General features: G+C 28.3%; 1 protein-coding gene and 1 pseudogene across 1 annotated transcript in view; both read right to left on the reverse strand.

Annotated features, from left to right (window-relative positions):
- Nucleotides 1–8,807, reverse strand: part of LOC117176435 — an 11,566-nt pseudogene extending 2,759 nt beyond the window's left edge.
- LOC117175865 (tyrosine 3-monooxygenase) overlaps nt 8,104–26,169 on the reverse strand; it is a 32,033-nt gene continuing 13,967 nt past the window's right edge. Inside the window, exons 2-6 of the mRNA XM_033365665.1 lie at nt 22,913–23,024; nt 22,294–22,419; nt 22,147–22,203; nt 15,456–16,275; nt 8,104–10,569 (exon numbers count right to left, since the gene is read on the reverse strand). Coding sequence (XP_033221556.1) covers nt 10,041–10,569; nt 15,456–16,275; nt 22,147–22,203; nt 22,294–22,419; nt 22,913–23,024 — 1,644 coding nt within the window. The 3' untranslated portion in view covers nt 8,104–10,040. The remainder of the gene's footprint in view (nt 10,570–15,455; nt 16,276–22,146; nt 22,204–22,293; nt 22,420–22,912; nt 23,025–26,169) is intronic.

Genomic DNA, 26,169 nt, shown 5'->3' on the forward strand with positions numbered 1-26,169 from the left:
ACCTCTTCCTCTCCCTTCCCCTCTCCCTCTCCACCTTCGATGCACTTCATAGAAGTCCCAATGTACTAATTTTAGGCATGGTGTATTTTTTGCAATTTCTGAAACAATTTTTTTTTTAACCACCCTAATATTTATATAAAAATATATGTTTCCAACTTATCTCCAAATTGCACTATTGGATCCGCTTTTATGTCACTCATATCGATTTCTCGTAACGTTTTAAGAGTTTGATTTTTGTGTACCGTTGCCCAACTTTTGTGTGCAAAAAAAGACCACGTGTTGGATTGTGAGGATCAGCATCTGTTTCTGAGTACTTATGATGCACTTGATGCATTGTTAACCACTCGAAAATGTTGTACTAAAATAAAATTGTAATGACTTATTTATATGCTTGAATAACGATTAGGGTGGCTCAAAAAATTAAAGGTCTTTGATTTTTGGGCTCGTCCCCAAAAAGCTTTCATTTGGTGAAAAACAAATGACAGAAAAGGGAAAAAAACGAAAGAGTATATAAAAATTGAAAAAGTTCCCCCATAAATTAAAAAACTCTTATTTTTTTAACAAAAAATAATTTTTCGAACTTCCGGCAGTTTCTATTGCAAATATTTCGTGGATTTAAATAAAACAAGCACGAACATTATTAAAAAAATATTTTTGCTATATAGTGAAAAATTGTTTTTGTATCCAAGCTATGATAAAATACGATTTTTTACGTTTGCGAGTTGTGTAACCTCCGTTGTTAACTTCCGTTGATTTACCCCGATCCAAGAGTCGCTTATTGAAAAAAATTGAAAAAATGTATAGCTTTTTTCACCAAATAGAAGCCTTTTTAGGGGAAGGGGGGTGCGCCCTTAAATCAAAGGAAATTTAATGTTTTTAAGTCGTTCTAGTGAAAATGTATTAAGACTCATTTTGAACCAAATTTTCAGTGCCAGGCTTCGAAAGTTTTTGACTCTATGCCAAAATTACTTAGGGATCCTTTTTTATACTTTTTGAATTTTAATCAATAATTTTATTAACAACAATATTATCGACATTAAAAATGTAGTAGTTGTATTTTCAATGAAATAACTTCATATATAAGACCAAAAGATTAAATCAGAAGATAGTCGAATTTTCTGGGTTGAAAACTCATCTTTTTGTTTAAAGATTGAACTACTTGACTGAAAGTTGAACTTTGTTGTAAAAAATGTATTTATTTCATGAAGATCTATAATTGTAGTTGAAAATTCATCTGTATTTTGCTAAAAATTCGTATTTTTTGGTTCAGAATTTATCTTTTTAGTTGAAAATCTTTGGTTGAGTTTTATTTTTTTAAGTCAAATTGAACTCTTGAATTTTTTGTTGGAATATCATTATATCACATTTTTTTTAAGAATTCATCTTTTTTGGTTGAAAATAAAATTTTTTAAATGAAAATTTCGATTCATCATTTTTAGTTGCAAATTTGCATTTTTAGTTCAAAACATAACTATTTGGTTAAGAATTCAAATATGTTATTGTTTCAACTTTTTGTGTAAAAACTTAATTTTCTTGTTTGCAAATTCATCCTTTTGGATGAAAATTGAACTAATTTATCAAAAATTAATTTCTTTGATAATAATTCATAATTTCAGTTAAAATTGCATCTATTTGGTTTAAAATGGTGTATTTTGTTAAAAATCTGTCTTTTTTTAGTAGAAAATTAGTGTTCTTGGTTGAAACCTTTCTGGTTAACTATTCAACTACTCAAATGAAAGTTGCCTTTGTTTAAAATCAATTTTTTTTTTGTGAAGATTCACCATTTTAGTTTAGATTAATCGTTATCTTTAAAAAAGCGAAATGAGTGTATATTTTAAACAGTGGCTTATAATAATAAAAATTATTGTTGTTAATTTTCAACTTAATTGTGTTATTTTCGACCAAAATATTTGTGTTTTCTACTCAAATAAAAAATAAATTTGAAACAAGTAATTCAATTTTCAACCAAAGAGATGAATTTTCATTTAAAAGTATGAATCTTCAATCAAACAAATGAATTTGTTACAAAGTAGTTCAACTTTTAATCAAGTAGTTAAATTTTGAACCAGAAAAGACAGATTTTACAAACATGAGTTTCATTTAAGAACCCATAATAAGACTTTTAAACCAAGTAGTTGAAATTTCTACAAAAATACATGAATTTTCAACTAAATAATTAAATTTTAAACCAAAATAGATGAATTCTCAACGAAAAATATAATACTTGATCTTATTTTAACTGCAGAAGATTTTAATTCGAAATCAATCACAGTAAAATTTAACCACAAAAGACGAATTTTCAACAAAATACCTGAATAATTAACCAAAAGAGACAAAGTAACTTCAAATTAACTAAAATGAAATTTCTGAGTTACTGAAAAAATCGTAACTAAGTTACGTTACAAGTTACTTTCTAAAATAGTAATGAAGTTATCACAAAAATTGTAAAAACGTAACATTTCTGTAATTTAGTTACTTGTAGCAAGGTACTACCCAACACTTTCCAAACTTGATTGATCATTAAATATTTTTGATCAGAGTGACATCATAGATAATTAAAAGGAAAACATTAATTGTAGCGGAAAGTTGTTTTGACAAAAGAGTGTATCCAAGGTTATTCAAGTGGATGCTTCATATCATAAATTCAAAACAAAAACCTAATACAATAATATATAAAATGATTTGCTTTTTTACAATAATTTTTGTATTTTATTTATTTTCAATAACCAAAATAAAAACGAAATAAGTGCCAAAACTCACTCGCTAGTAAGAAGTTTTTAGTTCAAATGCATCGATTTATATACGAAAATTTATTTGTATTCAAGAATTTGTAAATCACTAATTGTATTAATGAATTTGCAATTATATTGCGACTCTTACACTTCCTTTGAGGAAAAATATCGATTGAATTGTAATTATTTGGATAGGAACATTTTGTAATGCAGATTCAAGCGAATTGCGATTAATTGGTTTCTGGACATTTTAATGTACCCCATAATTTGATTAATTTCAATCATTTCAACCTGCTAAAAGTCTACCATTAATTTAAAAAAATCTGGTCGAATTTTGTTTTCAATTCTGCACATATTTAACTTGCATGTTTATTTGCATCAACTTATATTCAAACTGCTCGTTAGTCAACATTAATTTAGATGAAGTTACTTGAAAAATGAAAATTCTACACGAAATTTGAATAAATAAATTCTAGTCTCATTTTTTTATTGCAACACTTACAAGGTGATTTTTTTTATCAGGATCTGCAATGTTGTGTACTGCGAGACAAGCATATATAATCACTATGGATAAATTAACGATAAATTACACAACTTCTTTTACCTTGGGTGACACAATATGAAAAAAAGACGAAAATAAGAGTGATTATCTTAAAAATAATGATAAAAAAATAATAAAAATAAAATAATATATACACATATATTATTAATAATTATTAACTAATATTATTCACTAATTACAAATTTCAAGGTAATTTACGGTATTTTGTGGTATTTTAAGATCTTTACAGGATTCTAAAACTAATTATTATCATTTTTCACATTAGCCTCTTATCAATATAGAAAATACGTGATTTTACTTTTATAAGGTTTATTTTATAGAAAAATTACAATGAAGAATGATTTTATAATTAGTGGTATTTTTTGCGGGTCTTTTCAATCCCTAAATGGGGGTTATTTTTTGAAATTAAAAAAAAAGAAAAGTGATGCTCACTTTGGTTTTTATTGTCGAATAATTTGATATCTGTAACATATTTGTATATTTTTTCGCCAGGTCGCTACCGACGTCCAAAAAATAGGCGAGAAAACATCCTATTTTGGCGTCACTCTTTCAAGGGACTTCCAGGGATTTCAGAAGAATTTTGTAGTGTTTCAAATTTTAAAGATTAAAACATCGTTTTGAATAGAATTTCAAAAGATATTAAAAGTTTCAAGATTTTGTACGGGATTTCAAAACATTTCTAATGATGCCACAATATTTGAAAGGATTTTTAACATTTCAAAAGATTAGAAAGAATATGCTCTGACCAAAAATATTTTGAGGAATTTTATGAGATTTCAAAGTATTTCGTAGGATTATAGAATTTTAAATTATTTTATAATACTTCAGAATATTGAAACAGTTTCGAAGGTTTCAAGAAATTGTTACATTCTTTCAAACCTTTTGATGCATTTTATGAGATTTAAGGGATTCACAGGATTTAAAAAAATTAAAAAGCTCGATAACATCATAAGGAATCTTTATAGATTTAATGGTCTTAAAAAATGGGAGAATTTCTCAGCGATTTCAAAGAAATTCTAAAACATTAAATGGTTTTTATCGATTTCAGTGAATTTCAACGGATTTTAAAGATGCTAAGGGATTTCGAAGCTTTGAGGGTATTTTTAAAGATTTCAAGAGATTTTCAGAATTTTCGTTACCAGGGATTTTATAAAATTTAAGGAATTTTATCATATTCAAGAGATTTAAAAAAATTTAAAAAGCTTTGAATATTTCTAAAGAGTTTAGGTAATTTTTAAAAATTCACGGAAGTTTAAGAACAATATTTGTTAAGGGCCTTTGATAATTTAGTCGGAATTCAGAAAATTTCACAAAATTTTAAAAAGTCATCCAGGATGTTAAGGATATTTCAAATATGTTGTGGTTTTTAAAGAGATTCTTAGGAGAACTTCAGAAAATAAATCCTTTAAATATTTAAAATAAAGCATTTTTTATATGTGAAAGAGTCTAAAGCATTTTTCGTTTATTTTAAAAGATTTCAAGGGATTTTAAAGGGCTTTATCAAATTTCATATGCTTTCATAGGATTTAATTTGATTTCAAAGTTTTCATCATTTTCGAAGGCATTTTGAAAGATGATTACAGATTGAAAAATTATTTATGGGTTTTTGCTAGATTTTTGTTATTAGGGATTTCACAAGATTCACGGGATTTTATCAATTTAAAGGGATTTGTAAGGATTTCAAGATTTAGGGAATTTAAAAATATCCCAAGAAATTAAATTCGGTTTCTAAGATCGGCAAGTTGAGCTCGTACATTTGTTTATTCTCAAAATTGGATCCTGTTCTTATCCATTTATTGAAAAAGCCATAGAGCCATATTTGATTAATATTATGTAAATATTACATAAATATAAATGAAAAGTCTGAAAACTTCAAGTTTATAAAAAATGTAAATTTACCAAAATTACATAATCAATAATTCAATAAGAATAATAATGAATGGAACGAATATCCCCAACACTGCGAATTACAAAAAATCCAAGTAGTCAAAGATAGATTAAATTTTTTTTCAACTAAAATCTTAAAAAACAAAAAGTAAATATTCCCTTAACATATTCAATCTTTACATTTTTACTAAATTTACAATCCGTTTTTCGTAAATTTTTTTGTACCTTTCAATTAACAAAAAAAACAGTAAATGAGACAAACTTATAAAAATGTAATATTTTAACCTATTCATGATCAAGTCTTCTCAATTCGTTAGCTTTTAAAGAAATAAACAGTTTGAGGTCAGAAAACTCTAATTTCAAGAGATCGAAAGATGCCTTATTTAATTTTAAGAATGTTGCCAGAAAAAAAATCTGTTTTTAATTCTGAAATTTTATTTCTAAAAATTTACTTCTAAAACAGAAAATTTCAATCGTAAATGGTTTTTCATTATTAAAGAAAACAATTATCTTCCTAACTTTTTAACCATTCACTATTTGAAAAATGACAAAGTAATTATATTTATAACCCCTTGACTATATTGAATAAGATTTTTAAAAGAGACCAAAATAATTTTGAATTTAAAAAGATTTCAAACAAATTCAGAAAAAATGTATATTTTTAAAGATTTTTTACCAAAAATGTAAAAGTTTCTTAAGAATTTAATAAGAATTCAGCCGAAGACAAAAACATTTTCTTAGGATCTGGGGAAATTAAAAATAATATTTTAGTTTACAAATTTTATTTTAAGAGAACATTCAAAAATATTTATAAAAATTCCAACAGATTAAAAAATTTCACAAAAAAGAATCTGGAAGGCAAGTTTCTTAATTTTTTTAAATTTTAGGAAAAATTCGAATTATTTTAAAAGGTACTCAGAAGATTTTTGAAGCTTTCGAAATAAGGCTTCCAGTATTTTAAATGTCAGAAAGGGTTTCAAGACAATACATTTTTTTTAATTACAGAGAATATATTAGGTGATTCTTTATTTTTAAACATTAATTTGAAGAAAAATTCAAAAAGATTTTAGAACATTACTAAAAATTACAACTATTGTCCAAAATTAAAAGTTTAGAAGACACTAAAAATACTTTAAAACTTTGAAATATTTCCGAAAATTTTAATGATATTTTTAAACTTTTTCTAAGCGTGAAAATGTCCTAAATATCTTCTAAATTGACTTAAGCATTTTCAAGAATTTTGTAAAAACCTGTAAAGTAACAAAAATTTTGTACATTATCTAGATGCCTTTACATTTGAAATTCTCAAAACTTTCTTCGAATTTCCTCAAGATACCTACGAAAATTATATTTGTGTAACTTTAAAGCAAACAGAAAAAGAAACTTAAAATTACAGGGTTTCGAGATTTTTATTTTGTGTTAAACTTCTTTTTTCTTCCTAATCATAATGTATCTAAAAGTTTTTTTTACTTTAAATTTTTTTGCTGAAAATGAAACCATTTTTATAAAATATGTTTTTTTTTAATCGAAAATTTATGTATCTTGGTAGAAATATCCTATTTTTTCACTATATTTACAACCGTTTGGAATCAAATAAAAAAAACTTTTTTGGTTATGGATTTAACTGTTTGGTTGAGGATTCATTATTTTAGTTCAAAATTTATCTCTGCTAGCATATGTAACTACTTTGTTGAAATATCGTTTTCTTTTTTAAATCAATTTATTTAAACTGAAAATGTAACTGTTTTATTTTGAAGTTTAAAATTGATTTTTTCTTTAAAAACAAACTATCTGCAAATTCGCCTTCTTAAATGAATTGAACTTCATTCTTTTTAAAATCAAAATATTTTTGCAAAATTCTTTTCTTTGGTTGAAAATGTAACTATTTTTTTGCAAATTCATCCTTCTGGCAAAAAATTAATCCTCTTGGGTTGAAAATCTTTCTTTTTGGTTTATAATTGAAGTATTTTGTTAAACATTTTTAATAGAAAATTTAACTGTTTCTGATTTGGAAGTAAAATTTGTAAAATTTGTTTAAAAATAACCAGTTTTTTGGTTGAGTATTCAACTATTTTATCAAAAATTTATCTTTTTTATGAATTTAACTTTTTCAATGAAAACAAAATTTGTAGCTTGAAGTATCAACTATTACCTGTCATATTATCATAAATTACCCAAAATTTCCTGACATTTATAAAAATGTTTAAAATTGAATTCTGGGTAATTTGTGGCAAGTTACTATAGTTACCTGTAAAATTACCAGGAATGGCCGAAAATTTCAATAAACTTTAGAAAATTTATAGATAATTTTTTATTGACTTTCGGGCAATTTATGGTAAGTTGCCACAAATTACCTTTAATATTACCATAAATTACAGAAAAATAATAAAGTTCCGGAAATTTATAAAAATGTTTAAAATTGAATAATGTAAAAAAAATGTAAAATTAACATAAATAACCCAAAATTCCTCTAAGTTTCCGGAAATTTATAGACATGTTTAAATTGAATTTTGGGCAATTGACGGTGTTAAGGTAAAAATTTCATAAATCTTCGGAAGTTAAAAAAAATGTTTAAAATTGAATTTTGGGTAATATATGATAATTTACTTATTTACCTGTAAAATTACTATAAATGATCGAAAATTTATAGAAATTTTTAAGTTTAATTTTTTGGCAACTTATGGTAAGTTACCATAAATTACCCTCAAAATTATTGTAAAGCATGCTCCCTTTATTCGCTATCTAATATTGGCTGAAATCCCTCTTCTCTTCCTAAGTGCATAATATCCTATTATATAATCTTCAAAAGAAATTAACCTAAAAATAAATAATTATTGAAAACTTTTATTTTGTAATAAAAATTGGCACCACATTAGTTCAAGGTAAGAAATTAGGAAAGTAATAAAACTATCAGTAATAAGATACGTATCTTAAGATTTTATTTTGCTGATACTTTACAATATAATACAAATGACGTGAATCATATATTCTGATCCATTTTGAAACTCGTACATACGGTTAGCGGTGAAATAGTGCTAGGTGCACAAGCAGGGACTTGGACTACGCGCTAATTGGTATGTACTATATCCTCTCTGATTTCTAACGATTTCCTGACAATTTCTCTAAAGAAAATCTCATTTCATACTTAAAAATAAAAAAAATTAAATAAATCAAAGATGTTTTAATATTTTTCAAGACTTTTTATAATAATACCATTTTCGACTCGAAATTATGCTGAAAAAATCAGAAAAAAAAACATGCAGAAAATCAGAGTACCTGGACGACAAAAATATATCGATCGCCGGGAAAGCTTTCGCAAATCATAATCAAAAAACCTAATTAATATAACTCACGATGCTGGTAGAGGGCCCATATAATAAATATGATAAGGCCTGGTGCAAATTTATAATACTGAAATTGTTCAGAAAATTAAATTCCTACTAATCACTTCCACAATCGTCTTTCAGGCCACAGATTGATTAATACTAAGGTCACCATTCTTCACGATCATCGCGAGTTTTTATACATCCATATAAAATTACTAATTCGACATTATTACAGTAGATTCTCACCAAGCGCCTTTTCCCCAAAGCGCCTTCTCTTTCCAAAGGCCTTGAGCGGGCCATCAAATGCCCATGCGCGAGAAGATATTCAAATAATCCGCCAATGCGCGCCAGAGATATTTTCCGCCAAGCCTTAGGGGCGTGACTTAACAAAGCGGGCGCTTAGTGAGAGCGTAGGTCGTGATCACGGGGCGCTTGGTGAGAGTCTACTGTAATGCGAAATCATCCATCTCAAATCACACGTAGGTGTCCGCGCATTCACACCGATGAGAGATCTGCTCTAAAAGAAATACAAATAAAAAAAATAAAATAAAAAATTATGAACATGTCACGACTGCAACATCGAACCTTTCTCGTCAATTTGGAATAGCCGAGTCAGTAAATAGCTCACATAGTCAATCACAATTATCTACCGAAGACGTATCCGTGTCCGTGAAAGTATCCTACACGGGCAGGTGCTCGTTGCATTGCGGGTTAGACAAATACAATAATACAGTATCGTACAATAAACAATAAAATAAAATAAAATAGGAAGTATTAAAATAATACAATATAACGATTACATGAGCCTGGGCAGAGTTTTTTCTCGGGATTTTTTGCTACCTTAATCTCAATTTAAAATATTTTTTTTCATATAATTTATTAAAATATCTTACAATTAATTTAATTTAAATTCCAATATGACTCCTCAAAAACGCAGCTCTGAGTTGACCTCTTCTTTATTCTATTCTATGAATCGACAAGTCTAACTCAGATACATAATTATTCAACAAGCCTCTTCAATTTAAGTTTCTTTAATTTGCAGATTTTGGTAGCCCTAATTAAAATAATATCAGAACCCGAATCACAGGTATGTCTGCACAGGCCACAGAAATGAAAACTTTATACACAGAGCGAGGAGTACAATGACTGACGAGAATGAAAACACAGGGCAAAACTGGGTGTACTATACGGTAGAAATGTCTGCCGTATAGTTCAGTACTTCCCAAACTGCTTCTGAACTGGATGACTCAATGGATCAATTACCCAGCTGGACCTTTCACCCAGTTTTTCCTCTGAATAAGGAACTTCGCCTCGCCGGATCCTGAGATATCAGAGAAAAATTCAGTTCAATTGAAGTGGATGAATTAAAGCGCAAAGAGGCTTCGAAAGGGAAAAACAGAATGAATTATTTGAGCTTTCAAATCATCTGAATCGCCCAGGATGCGACCAAGAGAAAATAAAATCGTGCAGGGCGAAGATGAGCACTAAGTGAGGCTAGAATAGTCCTCGTCCGAGTTGTCCGGATGCTGGGCTTTACGCAAAGGATGATTTCATTTTGTGGAGTGCGTTTGTCAGGTGGGTCATCTCAAGGTTGATCTGAGAAACAACGTTTTCCAGCCTTTCGACAGTGTCGAGGACCTCCACGCGTTGTGTATGAGGGTTGAATCTGACTTCGAAAGGTCGACTCATTGTGCTGACCCACCGACGGAATTTGTCCTTGGCATCCTCGAAACTTTCTGCAACATAGTAGACTGGTTGGTAGTCCTGATCCTGATAGGGTTGAAGAGCTGTGGTCGAGGGCTCGAAGGGTCTGTGTTCGCATTTGTCACTAAGTGAATGAAGAAGTTCTCCATAGGCGGAAAGCAACCCTGCTCCGTAGGCTTTGACCTCTTTACCCTCCCGACAGAGACCAAATTCAACAGTGAACCAGTAGATAGTTGAAAGTTTCTCAATTTCTTCGTCTGATGCTCCTAGGGAAGCGAGACCAATTTCCTGCGAGAATTGGGCAAAGCCGGGGTCTGCTAGGAGTGGCATGTGTCCAAGAAGTTCGTGGATAGCGTCCCTGAAAAAGATAATACATACTACGATTGGTTCAATGTTATTGGTTACTAGCAGCTAACATAAATTGAAAATAAAATATAAAAAATAAACGGAATCCTTAATCAGCCCCCCCCCCCTTAGGAGACGTTTGGAGTTTAGCCCGGCATGCAAGAGGTCCTGGGTTCGACACCCGACGGAGTTGAAAGGCGTTATTTTTTTCAGAATGCATTTTAATAATTGCAATCTGCCTCTTATGATAATATAATTTTTTTAATTCAGAAAAGAATGCCAAAACATTATTAGAGACGAATGACAACTACTTAAAATATGCTTTTATCCTTTCTCATTTCCCATTTCTCTGAGATCGAGATCATGGAGAACAAGTTCTCGACAGCGAAAGTGAGTTATCAACGGCGTCGCATCGTTAAAAGCCAATTAGAGTTCCATTACAAGCTTAGAGAGGTGTGGTAATTTTATTATGATTGTCCTCTGTACAGAGCGCTTCGTTATAAAGCAATATATTGATTGCCACCTCGTAATTTTATATGAGAGCCAAAATTAATTAGGCCAGAGATCAAACCCACCTTGTCAAATTAAGAATTCACAGGAATTTAGGGGATATCTCTCTACAGTGGATGATGCACTCTAAACTGAATAATCATTCATTTAAAGTGCAAATATACGTGAAATAATTATTTTAAATTTAATAAATGAACACTTTTCGCGTCTTAACTACTGAAAAAGATTCACAATCAAACGAAAATTTGCATTTTAAACCAAAAAAGATTGACTTTCTACCAAAAACTTTTCTATCATCAAAGATTCTTCAGTCAAGAGAGGGAAAAAGCTTTAACAACATTGTTGAATTTTCAAACCGAGAAGGCGGATTTTCTACAAAATAGTTACATTTGCAACCCATTAATATGAATTTTCAAATCCAAAAGACGAATTGTCAGCAAAACAGTTAAATTTTCCATAGATTAATTAGATTTTTAACCAAATAATAAAGCTATTAACCAAAAATGATAAATTCACAACCAAAAATATAATAGCATACTTTGCAAACAAAAAAATCTAACTTTGAACCAACAAAATTTTCATTTTTAACCAAGGAGATGACATTTTTACAAGAGATGAAAATTCAACTAAAATTATCAATCTTAAACTGAAATAGTTAAAATTTTATTTTAAAAAATTAATTTTCTACAAAAAAATACATTTTTCAATCAAATAGTTGAGTTTTCAATAAATTAATGTAATTTATAACCAAATAATACAGCTATTAACCAACAAAGTTAAATTCACAACGAAAAATACAATGCAGGGTTGCCCAAATTCGACGAAAAGATTTGGCAACAGTGTAACTATTGACAGAGATGACAGATCGAGTAATGATGGAGCCCGTTTGAAGAATCAGTCTAAGGAGATTTTTGCCATGCAGCAGTACACTCCACGCGAACACTCTCAGATTGTTGAAATTTACATTCAACAAAACAAGTCAATTGTGAAAACGGGCCAGTGTTCAGAGCACTGGCCCGTGCGAGTGCGATACTGTCATCCGATCGTCTTGGTCGCTTTTTATTTGGACACTCGGGATTAGTAAGTGCCTCACCTGATGAAAATCTTTCAACCAAACGATACAATGTAGTCGCAGAAGGCGCAATTTTCACTTTACTTATTTTTCTCCATGCACGTTGAGTTTTCACAAGTGACTTGTTTTGTTGAATGTAAATTTCAACAATCTGAGAGCGTTCGCGTGGAGTGTACTGCTCCATGGCAAAAAATCTCCTTAGACTGATGCTTCAAACGCGCTACGTCATTACTCGATCTGTCATCTCTGTCAAAAGTTACAATGTTGCCAAATCTTTTCGTCGAATATGGCCAACCCTGTAGTATTTTGCAAACGAAAAGAAATCAGTTTGACCAAACATTTTTTTATTTATAACCAAGGAGGTGACATTTCTAAGAGAAAGAGATAAACATTAAACTAAAATTATTAATCTTAAACTGGAATGGTAAAAATTTCAGTTAAAAAAATTAATTTTCTACGAAAAAAATAGATTTTTTAATCAAATAGTTGAATTTTCAACAACAAAAGGAATTTTTAACAAACGAGTTCAATTCCCAGTCATGTAGTTAAATTATCAAGCAAAAAAGATACATTTTGAAAGTTAAAGACAAGTTCTCAAAGAAGATGATATTTCTATCAAAAAGGAAAAAGATTTCAACCAAATTTTGGAATTTTCAACGAAATAGTTAAGTTTTCAAACAAATATTGCATTATTGATCTGGAAACATAACTTTTCTACTAAATGCATTAATTTCAAATCAAATATTTGAATTTTCAATTGCAAAAGATAAATTTTTAAACAAAAATCACAATAATAAATTAATTTTTAAGAAAAGAATTTAACTTTTAACTACAAAAATCTGCCCGCTTCGTGAACACATTCTCAACGTGCGCGGCTCGCTTCGCTCGCAAGTTTAAGCGCGCCTAGGGCGCGCGACGACTGGATCTCGCGCTTCGCATCGAACATAATTACACCTCGCGCTTCGCGCTCGGATATTTATTCTTTGCATTTGCAATGCGTGAAAAAAACTTGATCAAAAAGATGTCTTTCAGATGGCAGTATTTATACGCGTCTTCATATTCTGAATTGTCTACTTAATTAAGTAGTCGTTTTTCCACACATTTTTTTATTTTATTTTTCTCAACTTTATTTTTCACGAATAAAACAAAAAGTAGGTGTCCTATCAAGAGGTGATTCTTAACGAAACTGTAGATCTTTCTTGGGATAACCATTTTTGTTAATTCATATTTTTTCGTATCCTACATAGTTTGTCCACAAAATGGAATTTTTTATTTTCCATTATTTTCTGTGCAATCACAATTTGAATTTTCGATTTTTGAAGAAAATCCAAAAATTTGTTATGATAATCTTTTAGAGCTTTCAAAAATAAATGTTTTTCTTCTCTTGACTTCTTTTTAATATCGTTCGTTTTTCGGCTTCAAATTTTGATTTTCGGTTGATTAAAAAAATTTTGAAAACGATATAACTCTGAGAATTTTCTTTTTATCGAAAAAAGTCATAAAAATAAATTGTTTGTTCTTTTTGATACTATAAATATCCGTACAGCATTGTCAAATTCAGAAAAAAGTGATCTGAAAAATTTTCAAAATACGCTCACTTTTTGAATTTTTATCAAAAATGGCTGGTTCAAGAAATTGTCCTTTCTTTTAGGTCATAAAAAGTGTGCCAAAGATGAATTTGATTCGTTGATTTTTTCGAGAGTTATCGTGTTTACGGACGGACGGACAGACGCCATCGTAAAAACCTTATTTTCGGATTCAGGGGGTCTCGAAACGTGGATATCCGTTGAAAAAGTGTGATGTCAAATTTCAGACAATTATAATACTTTCTCAATCATAAATGATGAGAATGTAAAAACGAGAACAACTTCAAAAGAAGTAGTACAATTTTTAACGAGAAAAGATTAATTTTCAACAAAAATGTAATAATTTATATTCAAAATGAAAAATATTTTTATTTTAAAGAAATAGTAGTGACTTCAAACAAGAATTTTTTAAACAAAATTGTTAAATCCAAAAAAGGTTTTTTAGTCAAGAAAAAACAAAATTTTAATCAAATTGTAGAATTTTCGTGCCAAACAGAAAAATGTTGTAGAAAGTATTTGAATTATCAATAACCAGACAAAAAATAAATTTTTTATTCAATAAAGGCAATTGTCAAACTACAATTAATTTTTTAAAACGGTCTTTAACTTTAAAAGAAGTATTAGAACTTTTAACCAGAAAATGCGAATTTTTAACAAAAAATGTAATAGTTGATGCTTTAAACAAAAATAATTTTAATTTTAAATAAATTTTTAACAAAAGAAAATTAATTTTCAACCCGCAAATATAAATCTTCAACCAAAACCCGAATCTTAAACCAAAGAAATTAATTTTCAGCAAAAGAGTTTAGGTTTCATCTAAGAAAATGAGTTTTTAAATTAAAATTTAGAATTTTGGAACAAAATGTAAGGAATTTTTAACAGAGAACAACATATTTACAGGAAATAGTACAATTTTCAACCAGAAGTGATTAATTTTCAACGAAAAATGCAATAGTTAATATTTAAAACGAAATGTTTTTTATTTAAAGAAACAGCAGTTGACTTAACAAAAAAAAAAGAATTTTCAACAAAATAGTTTAATTCAAGAAAGATTTTTTAGTCAAGGAAGAAAAACACATTTTACCTAATCTATTGAATTTTCGAGCCAAAAAGATGAATTTTCGAAAAAAAATTTGAATTTTCCACAACCAAAATAAAGAACTTCAACTTTACAAGAAGAATTAGAATTGAAAAAAGACGACTTCTTAACGAAAATTTGTGATTAATACCTCAGACGAAATATATGTTATGGCTAAATAAATTCACAATAAAAACAAATTAATTTTTAACACGCAAATGTACATTTTGGACGAAAAATGTATTGTAAACCTAACTAGAATTTTTTTAACAAAATAGTTGAATTTATAACCAAAAAGAATGACTTTTTAACATAAATGCCAGATTTTCAAAAAAGTAATTAAATTTTCCTTTAAATAATAAAATCTTAATTCAAAAATATAATAGTAAACTTTGCACACAAAAAAACGAATATTCAACTATGGAACTCCGTTTTTTTATTTCTAAAATTGTTTCTATAAATGTTTGTCACAATAACTGACACTCGACAGTTTCGCTACTCATGGAAATTCATAAAAGGAAAACTAATCTTGAGAATTCGTTCTGACGCCCAAATTTCGATCAAGTAAGAAATCCAATTTTGATTCAATTTCGAAATATAATTAATCAATTTTTTTTCAGTAAATTTTATTTGGACTAACAAAAAATACTTACGGTTCAGGCGTGTGGTAGGGACTGTTGATGTGGCGAATGTACTGAGTGCTCTGGAATATCCTGAAAGCCAAACTGGAGAGGAAGTCCCTAGCTGTGAGCAAACCAGCTGCTGGGCGAAGAGTGAATCCAGTTTCCCTCTTCAAGAAGTCACTAACTTCCTGCAGCTGAGGAATACGAGTAGCCTCAAAAATGGCCTCTTCTTGCAGCTTCTTGAAGGTTCTCTGGTACTCGATGCAGGCGTGCTTAGGTACCAAATCAATCAAGGTGTTGAAAACTCTATTCCAGGTGTTGTTTTCAGTTTCTGTGTATGGGATGCTGGGAATTAGATCACCATACTTATAGGCAAAAGCAATTTCAGCAATGACCTTCCTGCGAGATCTGTATTCCTTATCAGCAAATCCAGGGTGGTTCATGTCCAGATCTGGCTCGTATTTGGTCATCAGGTGGTTGCAGTTGTCCAGTTCAGATGCATGTCTTGGGAACCAGGGATCCTTGATGCTCACAGAATTATCAGCCAAAAGAGTCACTCCAGCAAGGGAAGAACTCTGTCTGAGATTTCTGATCAGCTGGAGCAGACTTTGCCTGGTCATGTCCACTTTGACCAAAACATCAAACTGAAGTCCTTCCTTCTTGGATGCTCGCGATTCAACGTGGGTGACAGTGCCTTTGAAATTTTCGACGGTCTTTAGAATTCGTGAGAGGGAACTGATTCCTTCACGAAGACGAAGTACGAGAGCGGCTTTTTGTACTTCCTGGTCTCCTTCTGGTGTTTCAGCAATGCTCCTGGCTAGGACCACTTCTTCTTCTGTCAGGTTTGCATCTTTAAGAAAAAAGAGAATCACTCAGTGTATACTATTTATTTGTTTTTGTTTTTCCAAATTTAAAAGGGAACATTAATTGATATGAAGGGGTTTCGATAACATCACAGGATTTTAAGATATTTCAAAAGATTCAAAAGTAAATTCACAGATTTTTAAGGATTTCGTCAGATTTGAAAATATTTAACGGAATTTTAAAGGATTTCTGAATATTAGAAGGGATTTTAAGAGATCTTGAGGAATTTTAATAATTTTTAAAATATTGCAATGAATTTTAAAATGTTCCATGTGTTGTTTGTTGATTTCAAGATATTTTGCTTAACAGCTAAAACTATTTATATAGAATTTCTTGTTAATTTGATTCTTGAAAAATTGGTTTTTTAGGATTAGCACTGTTTAACTAATTGAAATACAGACTTTTTGTATAAAAAGTTAGAGCAATTAAGGGTAAGTAATTGAAAAAAGATGCTATTTGTCAATTATTTGAATAATGTTCATAAACAAATTGACAGAATGGATATTTTGCAAGGAATAGGCTCAATTTTTACGGACTTGATTTAGAACGTCTTTCCGATGACTATTTTCTACGATATTTTACAAATTAACAATCGTTAGTAATTCGTTCATGAAAATTCCTTCGATGATTAATAATTATTGTGAATTTGCGAGTTTTTATAGCAATAAGTAATCGGAAAAATATTCGTAATTAATTTGTCAAGAACATGAGCGTTTTCTTTAAAAACTAGCCGAATTCCAAATTTATTTATAAAAATTATCCAAATAATGAACGATTCTTGTAAATTTTAAAAGTATCATAGCAAAGATCGATCGAAAAGAATTTCTCAGTTGATATCGTAAAAACAAATTAAGCCTACTCGTTAAAAAATCTTAAAACTGGAAATTTGTTTACAAAAATTGTTTGAACAATTGACAATAAGCATCTATTTTTAGTGAATCGCAATAAAAATTAAGATTTCTTACATTGTATACTGAAACTCTGAATTTAAATGGAAAATTGAAAACAATATAGAATAGAATAGAAAAATAACTTTTGGTCGTTAACGTGTTTATAACGTAATAATTTCTTTTTTTATTATTTACACCCACTGGAATTTATTTTCATTTAATTTTAGATCAAATATGTATATAACGAAAAATTTAACTTTTTTTTGTTACAAATTTATGTTTTTCATTTGTAAATTAATTTATTTGGTGATAATATCGCCTCTTTTCGTATAAAATTAATCTTCTTGGCGAAAATTTCTTTTTTTTTAAATTTATTATGCACTTAGTTTTAAGTTTAACTGCCTGACTAAAATTTCGTTTTTTTAAATTAGAATTTTGTTTTTTATTAAAAAATTCAACTATTTATATGAAATTGCATATATTTTATTGAAAATTTGTCTTGATTAGTAGGGTATAAATCATCTTGTCAGAAAATTCTTCATTTCGGTTAAATTCAACTGTTTTTTATTTCAAAATGACATCTTTTTTGGTAGTAATATCAACTAAAGCTTTTTTCTTATGGACAAAGCATCTTTTTTTTTTTATTCAAAATCTTACTCTTCACATGAAAATTCAACTGCTTTGTTGAGAAAGATTTGTTTTTGGTAAATATTCATGATTTTAGTTGAAAAAAGTAACTTTTGTGTTCAAAATTCGTATTTTTTTTATTAATTTTTTTACAGTTAATATTTAACTAATCTATTTTCGATTGAATATTGATGTTTGTTTTTTGTTACAAACTCAATTATTTAGTTGCAGATTCATGTATTTTGTAGAATGTTTATTTCTTTGCTAATAAATTAATCTTTTTATCGGAAAGTTCTTTTTTTTAATATAACTAAGTGGTTGAAAGTTAAACTTTGATGATGGAAAATTTAACTACTTAGTAGAAAATTCCCCTTTTTTTGGTTGAAAATGAATCTTTATTTGTTTGTTGAAAATCCAACTCTTTGGTTAACAATTGATTTATTTTGTTAAAATATCGTCTTTTTCAATGTGAAATTAATCTTCTCGGCGGAAAGTTCTTTTTTTTAACATTCATCTATGTATTTGGTTTAAAGTTGTATTTCTTGATTAAAAATTCATACTTTTACTTCATTATTCCAATTTTTGTTAAAAATTCATTCATTTTTTTCTTTAATTTGACTATTTTGGTGAAAATCCCACTACTTTCTGAGAAATTCAAATATCTTTTTTGAATTTATCTTTCTCAGTTGACAATACAACTGCTTGGCTGAAATGTTCTTTATTTTGTTGGAAATATGTCTTTTTTTTGGTATAAAATTAATCTTCTTGGCGAAAAATTTTTTTTTTCAATTCATCTATACACTTAGTTTAAAGTTGAACTACTTAATAAAAAAGTTAATCCGTTGCATAATGATTTCTCTTTTTAGTTAAAAATTCACCCCTTTCGTCCAAAATTGAAATATTTTTTTGAAAATTCGCTTTTATTTCGAAAATTAATCTCCTTAGTTAAAAATTCAACTGTTTAGTTGAAAATTGACCTTTTAAGATCTAAGCTCAACAGATTGGATAAACTAAGATGACCGATTTCGTCGGTCAGTCAAATTGACGGATTTGAAAAGTGACTCTTGACTGACTGAAATTTATAGTATAATTAATGGACGTTCCCTGAAGTGAAATCTCAAAATAAAATATGTCAAAGATTACGGGATTCAAAGTGCATTTCCTCGATCAAGGATAATAAAAATGATGCTCGTTCTTGGGTCATAGTGGGAAAGGAATGTTCTCACCCTTATTGCCGACGGACGTGATCGCTGGAAAAGGAAATGGGGAGTGAGACTAGGCAGAAGGCATAACTGCGTTATAAATTTTGCTCTATAAGGCTTTTCAGGGCTGGGAAAGCTTTGCTTGAAAGGTAACAAGCAGGGAATAGTAAAGTGGCAACAAGGAGAGAAAACGGCAGCAAGGAGAGAAAGCAGGGACAATTCGTGATGCGATTCTAAATGCACAAGAAGCAGTTTCCTCTTGGGTCGAGCAATTCGAGTATCGACCAACCACTTGTCTCTTCACAATGAAAGATTTTTTACTCTTCATTTCATCTTGGAAAGTGGCACCAATTTTTCTTTAGTTTACACTCTGGGTCTGTACAAAAACCAAGCAAGACTTCACCAAAAGAAATGAATTTTCAACGAAACGGTTGAGCTTTCAAGCTTAAAAGTCGAATGTTTTAGAAAATAATGGACTTTTCAATCCGAAAAGATTGAAATGGTCGAATTTTCACACAAAACAGAATTAACCAAATAGTCCAATCTTCAAGCCAAAAAGACAAATTTTTGTGAAGATAGTTATATTTTCAATGAAGAACTTTTTTAACAAGAAAGTTGAAATTTCAAACCAAATAGATGAATTGTCTATCCAAAAATACGAGTTTTCAACAAAGCAGCTGAATTTTCAAACACAAAATTATAGCTTTTAAATAAATATTTTACTTTTTAACAAAAAGAAAGATTAATCATGGACCGAACACTTGCATTAAGAACAGAATAGTTAAACCTTTAGGCAAAGAAATGCATTTTTAACCAAATAATTAAATTTGTAACTTCACTAACGAATTTTCAATCACATATTCAAATTAGACTACAAAAAAATTAACTTTAACCACCAAAAATTGCCTTTTTGACTAAAGAAGGTTAATTTTCAATCGAAAAAGATTAACTTTGATCCAAAAAGACCAATTTAAAAAAAAAGAGTTGCATTTATAAGCGAATAATTAAAGTTTTAAGCGCAAGTGACAAATTTTCAAGAAAATAGTGAAATTTGGAACAAACCAAATAAATTTTCAAAGAACATAGTTCAAGCAAACATACAAATTATTTAACCAGATATTTGAATTGGAACGAAATGTTCGAGTTTAAATAATAATAATAATAATAATAATAATAATAATAATAATAATAATAATAATGAACTTCAACCAAAAACAGTTGCGCTCTGAACGAAAGAGTCGAATCTTCGAGCCAAAAAGATGATTTTTGTAGGACGACAGTTGAATTTTCAATCAATGAAGACAAATTTTTAACCAAATACTTTATTTTTTTACAAAAAAAAATTATTTATCTAACAAAAAGTTGCATTTACAACCAAGTAGTTGAATTTTTAAGCACAAGTGGCGAATTTGTACCCTACAAAGATGAATTTTCAACCAAAAACAGTTAAAAATCCAAGCCAACAAGACGAATTTTTTTATAGAAGAACAGTAGAATTATCAATTCAAAAGGACGAACTTTGCATCCACAAAGAAGAATTCTCAATAGAACAGTTGAATTTTCAACAAAATAGTTGAATTTTAGATAAGATAATTAAATTTGTTACGAAAATGTTTAATGTTTAACTAAAATGATAAATCTTTAACAAAATAAATTCATTTTTAAAAAAGAAGTTTGAGTCTTCAAAAAGTACTTGAACTTTCAATAAAAAAGATTTATTCTCAGCGAGAAATCAGAAATATAATACTTAATATTTCTACCGAAAAAGATTATAATTTTAAATAAAACACGGTTGAGTTCAACCAGAAAAAAACGAATTCTCAGCACAATAATTTAATTTTTCAAGAGGAAAAAATTTTCATTTAAGAGAGCACAAAAATGTCAACTAAATTATTAAATTTTAAATCCAAAAAAGCCAATTGTGTAGAAAACAGTTAAAAAGCTATATTTTATCCAAATATTTTAGTTTCGAGCAAAAATAATGGAATTATTAGAAAACGTATTATTAATAAAAAAGTTGAATCTGCATCAAGGAACAAATTTTTCAAGCCAGAGCGAAAAAAACGTCAACCAAACTGTTAAATTTTCAAACAAAAACTGAGAATTATGTGCAAAAATAGTTCAGTTTAAACCAAAAATATAAGTTTTCAGTCAAAAATAAAATTTTCCAATACATAGTTTAATTTTCTACAAAAATAATAGAATTTTGAACCCAAAAAGAATCTTCAACAAAAGAGTTAAATTTGGAATCAAGAAAGCCGAATTTAGTAGAAAACAGTTAAATTTGCAACCCGATAATATAAATATACAACAAAATAGTTAAGTTTAAACCAAATAAATAAATTTTATCTAAAAACGCTTAATTTTTAAATAAATAACAAAATAGTAATAGTTGAATATGCAGCTTAAAATAATTATTGTTAAAACACTAACAAAATAGGTAAATTTTTGACGAAAGAGACGGATCTTTAACTATTCAAACGAACTTTCAACAAATTAGTTCAACTTCAAACCAAGAAGTTGAATTTTCAAACAAAAAGATTGTTTTCCAACTAAAACGGCCAATTTACGACAACATACAGCAATTTTCAACAAAACAGTTGAATATTTAACCCAAAAATATGAATTTAAAAAGAAATAATATTAAGAAAAAAATAATAATTTTCAACCAAATAGATGAACTTTAAACTATAAACGATTCAACTTTGAACAGAGATAATTAAATTTTCAACCAAAAAAGATTAATTCTGACTGAATAAATGAATAGTTGAATTTTGAATTAAAACGTTAAATTTCCAACCAAAAATATAATAGTTAAACTTTTAGTTAAAAACAATTATTTATCAACAAAAAAGAAAAGAATTTTATACAAAATAGTTTCTATCTTCAATCAAGTGGTAGAATTTTCACCCAAAAGAGATGAATCTTGAACCAAAAATATAATACATAGTAGACTTTTCAATTAATAAGAATTAAATTTCCATGAAAAAAGGTTGGATTTTATTATTAGCTTCTATAAATTCAATTTGTAATTTTTGAAAATTTGTAATTCAATTCTAGTAATATTTTTAATAAAAAGAGAAAAAATTATTATCTATTATCTTGAGTTGTCTAAGTGAAATGATGTCAGGAACTTACCATCATCATCTCCTGGTTTTCCCTCTCCGTCTGAGGATGATGCCTCAGCTTTCGCTTCTAAAATTGATGAACGATACAATTAACAATCGTGCACATGCAAACAAATAATGACAGAATAAACAATAAAAATAACATTCTTTTACTCACCACTTTCCTTAGCTGCACAACTAAGTGATTCCGACTGATCATCATCGCTGGATGAAGCATAGGGTTCATCCTCAATTTGAGTTTGGGGTTCCTGGTCACGTACGCTAGCCGAGTCGGAAATAGTGTCTAATTTTCAAATAAAAATAAAAGCGTCATGCAACATCGAATACAGATCATAACATAAAAGTAACATGCAAAAAAACAATAATTACATAAGAATATTCATGCAATAGAACCACTCGTAATCTGAATAAAAAGTGTTGCCATACAGGTTTACTGTTTGTTAAAATGGGTAGTTAAACCAATTATTTAGTGAGTAAACTGGGGTACTGCTGTTTTATTAATTCGAACTATATTATTAGTTGGAACTGCCATTTTATTAGCTGGCACAAAAATTCCATTAGTTGAAGTAACTATTCAATTAGTACCAGCAACTAAGAAAATGGTTATCCCAACTAATAAAATAGCAGTGTCATCTCAAAAATAATATAGTCCAACGAATCATTTTTTCAGTAAGTATTTTATCAATTTTTAACTCCTCATGCAAAGTATAAAACATACATATAAATTTTATAAACATTAATATTTAATAGCAATTATGACTCAATCTAGATCTTACCATTGGCTCGTTGTCTAGCTTCCTCAAGCACACTTTGCTTTGTTTGTTTTACAACTAAAGTTTCAAAGCGAGCATCGTCTACGAGTGAACGACGCCGTGCTGGGTAACCATTCTGAAAAAAAATTAAAATAACAGTGAAAATTTTGTATGTAAAATATTATTTATCCAGCATACATATATTATCTAAGATATAACAAGGTTCAGACAAACAAATGTATTTCACATTTTTTATATTATTATAAATAATATATTTTATATTATTATTTTAACATATTGTTAAGAATAATAATTTTCCGTTAAACTTTTATTTTCTTGACTAGCCGCAAATGCATGCGCGCGTTCACGTCTCTTGATGTTTATTCGCTAACATTAAAATACCGTTATTAAAGAAATTTTCAAATATTAACTTTCAAAAAAGTTTGAAACAATAATCGATAATTTCGAATTCCAAGCATTTCAAATTAAAAAAATAGATTAAAGGATTTTGAATTAGAAACGTTTCCAGATAAACTACTTTAGATTAGGTAAATTTTTGAAAAAGGACAATATTTGGAATAAAACAAAAAGAAATGAAATGTACATCATTGATAAAAATACATTTAAAATTTAATTTTTTTGAAATTTAAATTTTTCAAAATGAGATGATTTCAAAATAGAAAAATATCAGATTATAATTGTAAATATAGTTCACAATTTAAAAAATCTCAAAATTGAAAGATTGCAGATAAAAATTTTGAGAATATGACTCATATTTAATAACTGATAGAGGATCAATACCTGAAAATCGGAAAATTAAAAATTGTATTATTTCTATTTAAAAGCGTTTAAAGTCGAGTAATTTAGAATAAAAAAATTTGAATTTAAATTTAACGTCATTTTCACCGTTCAAAATCGAAACATTTACAATTATAAACCTCTAAACTTCAATTATTATGAAAAATGTAAAATAAAAATTAATTTAAAATGGAAAACATCAAAAATTAAAATATGTCTACTATGGAATGTTGTAAAATAAACGAATCTGAACTGAATTTAAATTGGCAAAAATATTCATTCAGCATGAATTGTGATTGTGATTTTTAATATGTTAATTTTGCTTTCCAAAATTCTACCATTTCCATTTTAATTACAAAATTGAAGCTTCTGAGAAAAAAAACTTTAAAAATTTAGCATTCAACATGAATATTTAGAACTCTGAAATTGTAACAATTCAAAATTGAGAAGAAATATTCAATTATTAAGGTATACATTTTTAATAGTTTAGCTTTAATAAATTTTGATTTTAAAACATACAATTTTTATATTTTTAATTTTATATCGGTTAATTTTTAACTCATTTAGAATTACTCCTCATTCTTGAAATTTTCCAATCAAATACATTTGAATTTCAAATGATTTATATTTAAATATTAAACCAAAAATGGAACAATTTTGAGACATTACATTGATAATTATAAATCTAAAAAAATACAAGAAAAGCACCAATTTCAGAAAAAGAAATAATTCAATTTTGAGTGCCTAGTAGTCTCGAAAAGAAATATTTAATGATACTTTCTAGGATACATTAAAAAATTTCAATATTATTATTATTTTTCATTAAAAAATTAAAACAGAAAAGAATTGTTTACTTGAAAATTACGTTTTTGGCCTGAGGAAAATTTGTTTTCTACAGCTTGACTTCATTAAATTTTTTATAATACATAAGCTATTATCAGATATGGTTATTTGTTTATAATTTTTTAAAATTCATTTATAATTTATTTGATCCGGTAAAAAATCTATTTAAAAAAACTGAATAAGGTAATTTTGCAGAGTATATTTTCCTCCTAAAAATATACTGCCATTTATTAAAATTGCCTATGTTTAAGAAAATCGATAAAAATAAAAAAATAAAGAAAATTTAATCGAAAACAGAAATTTTTTAAATAAACCGTTTTTGATGTTTCAAATATTTTTTCATTAAAAGTAATGTTCTCTCCTTTAAAAGTCCCATCAGTTATAATATTAAAATGATTAATAGCATAAGTATTTATTTTTCACCGAGACTTGTTTTTTTGTGCTCATTATACCTGAAGCAATTTCAAAACCAAAATTTTTGAATTTGAGTTTTTAGAGTGAAAAATTTAGTTCCTAGGTCACAAAAACTAAACTATTTTAGAATTTTGCATTAAAAACTATAATTTTGAAATTAAACGATAGAAATGTTACAGACGATGATTATAATATTGAGAAGTATCATATCCTGTAGCATTGTGACATTGAACATGATTAAATATATTTTTTTAAATAAAAAATCTGAGCATTATAAATTCAGCTTAAATTAATTACAAACTGTGCACTACTGTTTTTAAAATGTAATTATTTGAATTTCAATACCAATAAACTGTCACATTGGCATGATAGAAACAGCCGCCAGAGTTTCAATGTGGACAATGAATTTATGAATGAACTCGAAGATTATTATTTTTTTTTTTTAACATTTCAGTGTTGAAATGTTGACACAGGCTTATACTGCCCAGCATGTCGAAGGCATTTTTGGTTATAGATGGATTTTTATTTGATCATTTTTGCACGGGGCTGTCCCGGTATATATCATCAGTCACGGACGCATTTTTATAATGCAATCAAGTGATCTGATGAGAGCAGTCTGCCCAGACATATTGGACAAAGCCTGGTTTTACCCCATCATTGACGAACTGGGTTGCAGTCAAGTACACGATAGGGGGACCTACAACTTAAGGTGGGTTCCGAACTACCAGAACCTCGGTAAAGGTACATTGAAAAATTTCCAGAGGTACTGGCTCAGGGATCGAACCCCGGACCTCTGAGGTGAAGTCGAAGTGTCTAACCAACTGAGCCACCGAGGCTATTTAATTATTATTATTATTATTATTATTATTATTATTATTATTATTATTAATTCGGAATAAATTTCTAATTCAACTTTTTGATACGTTTTGAACAAAATGTTCAATAAAATAAAAATGTTGGTTGTCTAAGCTCAACTTGTCCAACCCAAATAATTAGACATGAGTTCGATCTTTCGTCCTTCCTTGCCATTTCCTAAACGAACTTTGTATTGTCCGATGTCAAAGGAGAACAAAGATCCCTAAACTGGAATCATTCTTTCACACGTGGCTTTCGATTAGGAAAAGCGGAAATGAATTTCCACCACAGGAAATGACCTAAGGACCTTCAAAGAGCTCAAAGGCAGAATGAAGATCGAGAACAGGTACATTACCTTGAGCATGACAGAT

This window comes from Belonocnema kinseyi, chromosome 7, assembly GCF_010883055.1.
Source record: "Belonocnema kinseyi isolate 2016_QV_RU_SX_M_011 chromosome 7, B_treatae_v1, whole genome shotgun sequence".
Lineage (NCBI taxonomy): Eukaryota > Metazoa > Arthropoda > Insecta > Hymenoptera > Cynipidae > Belonocnema > Belonocnema kinseyi.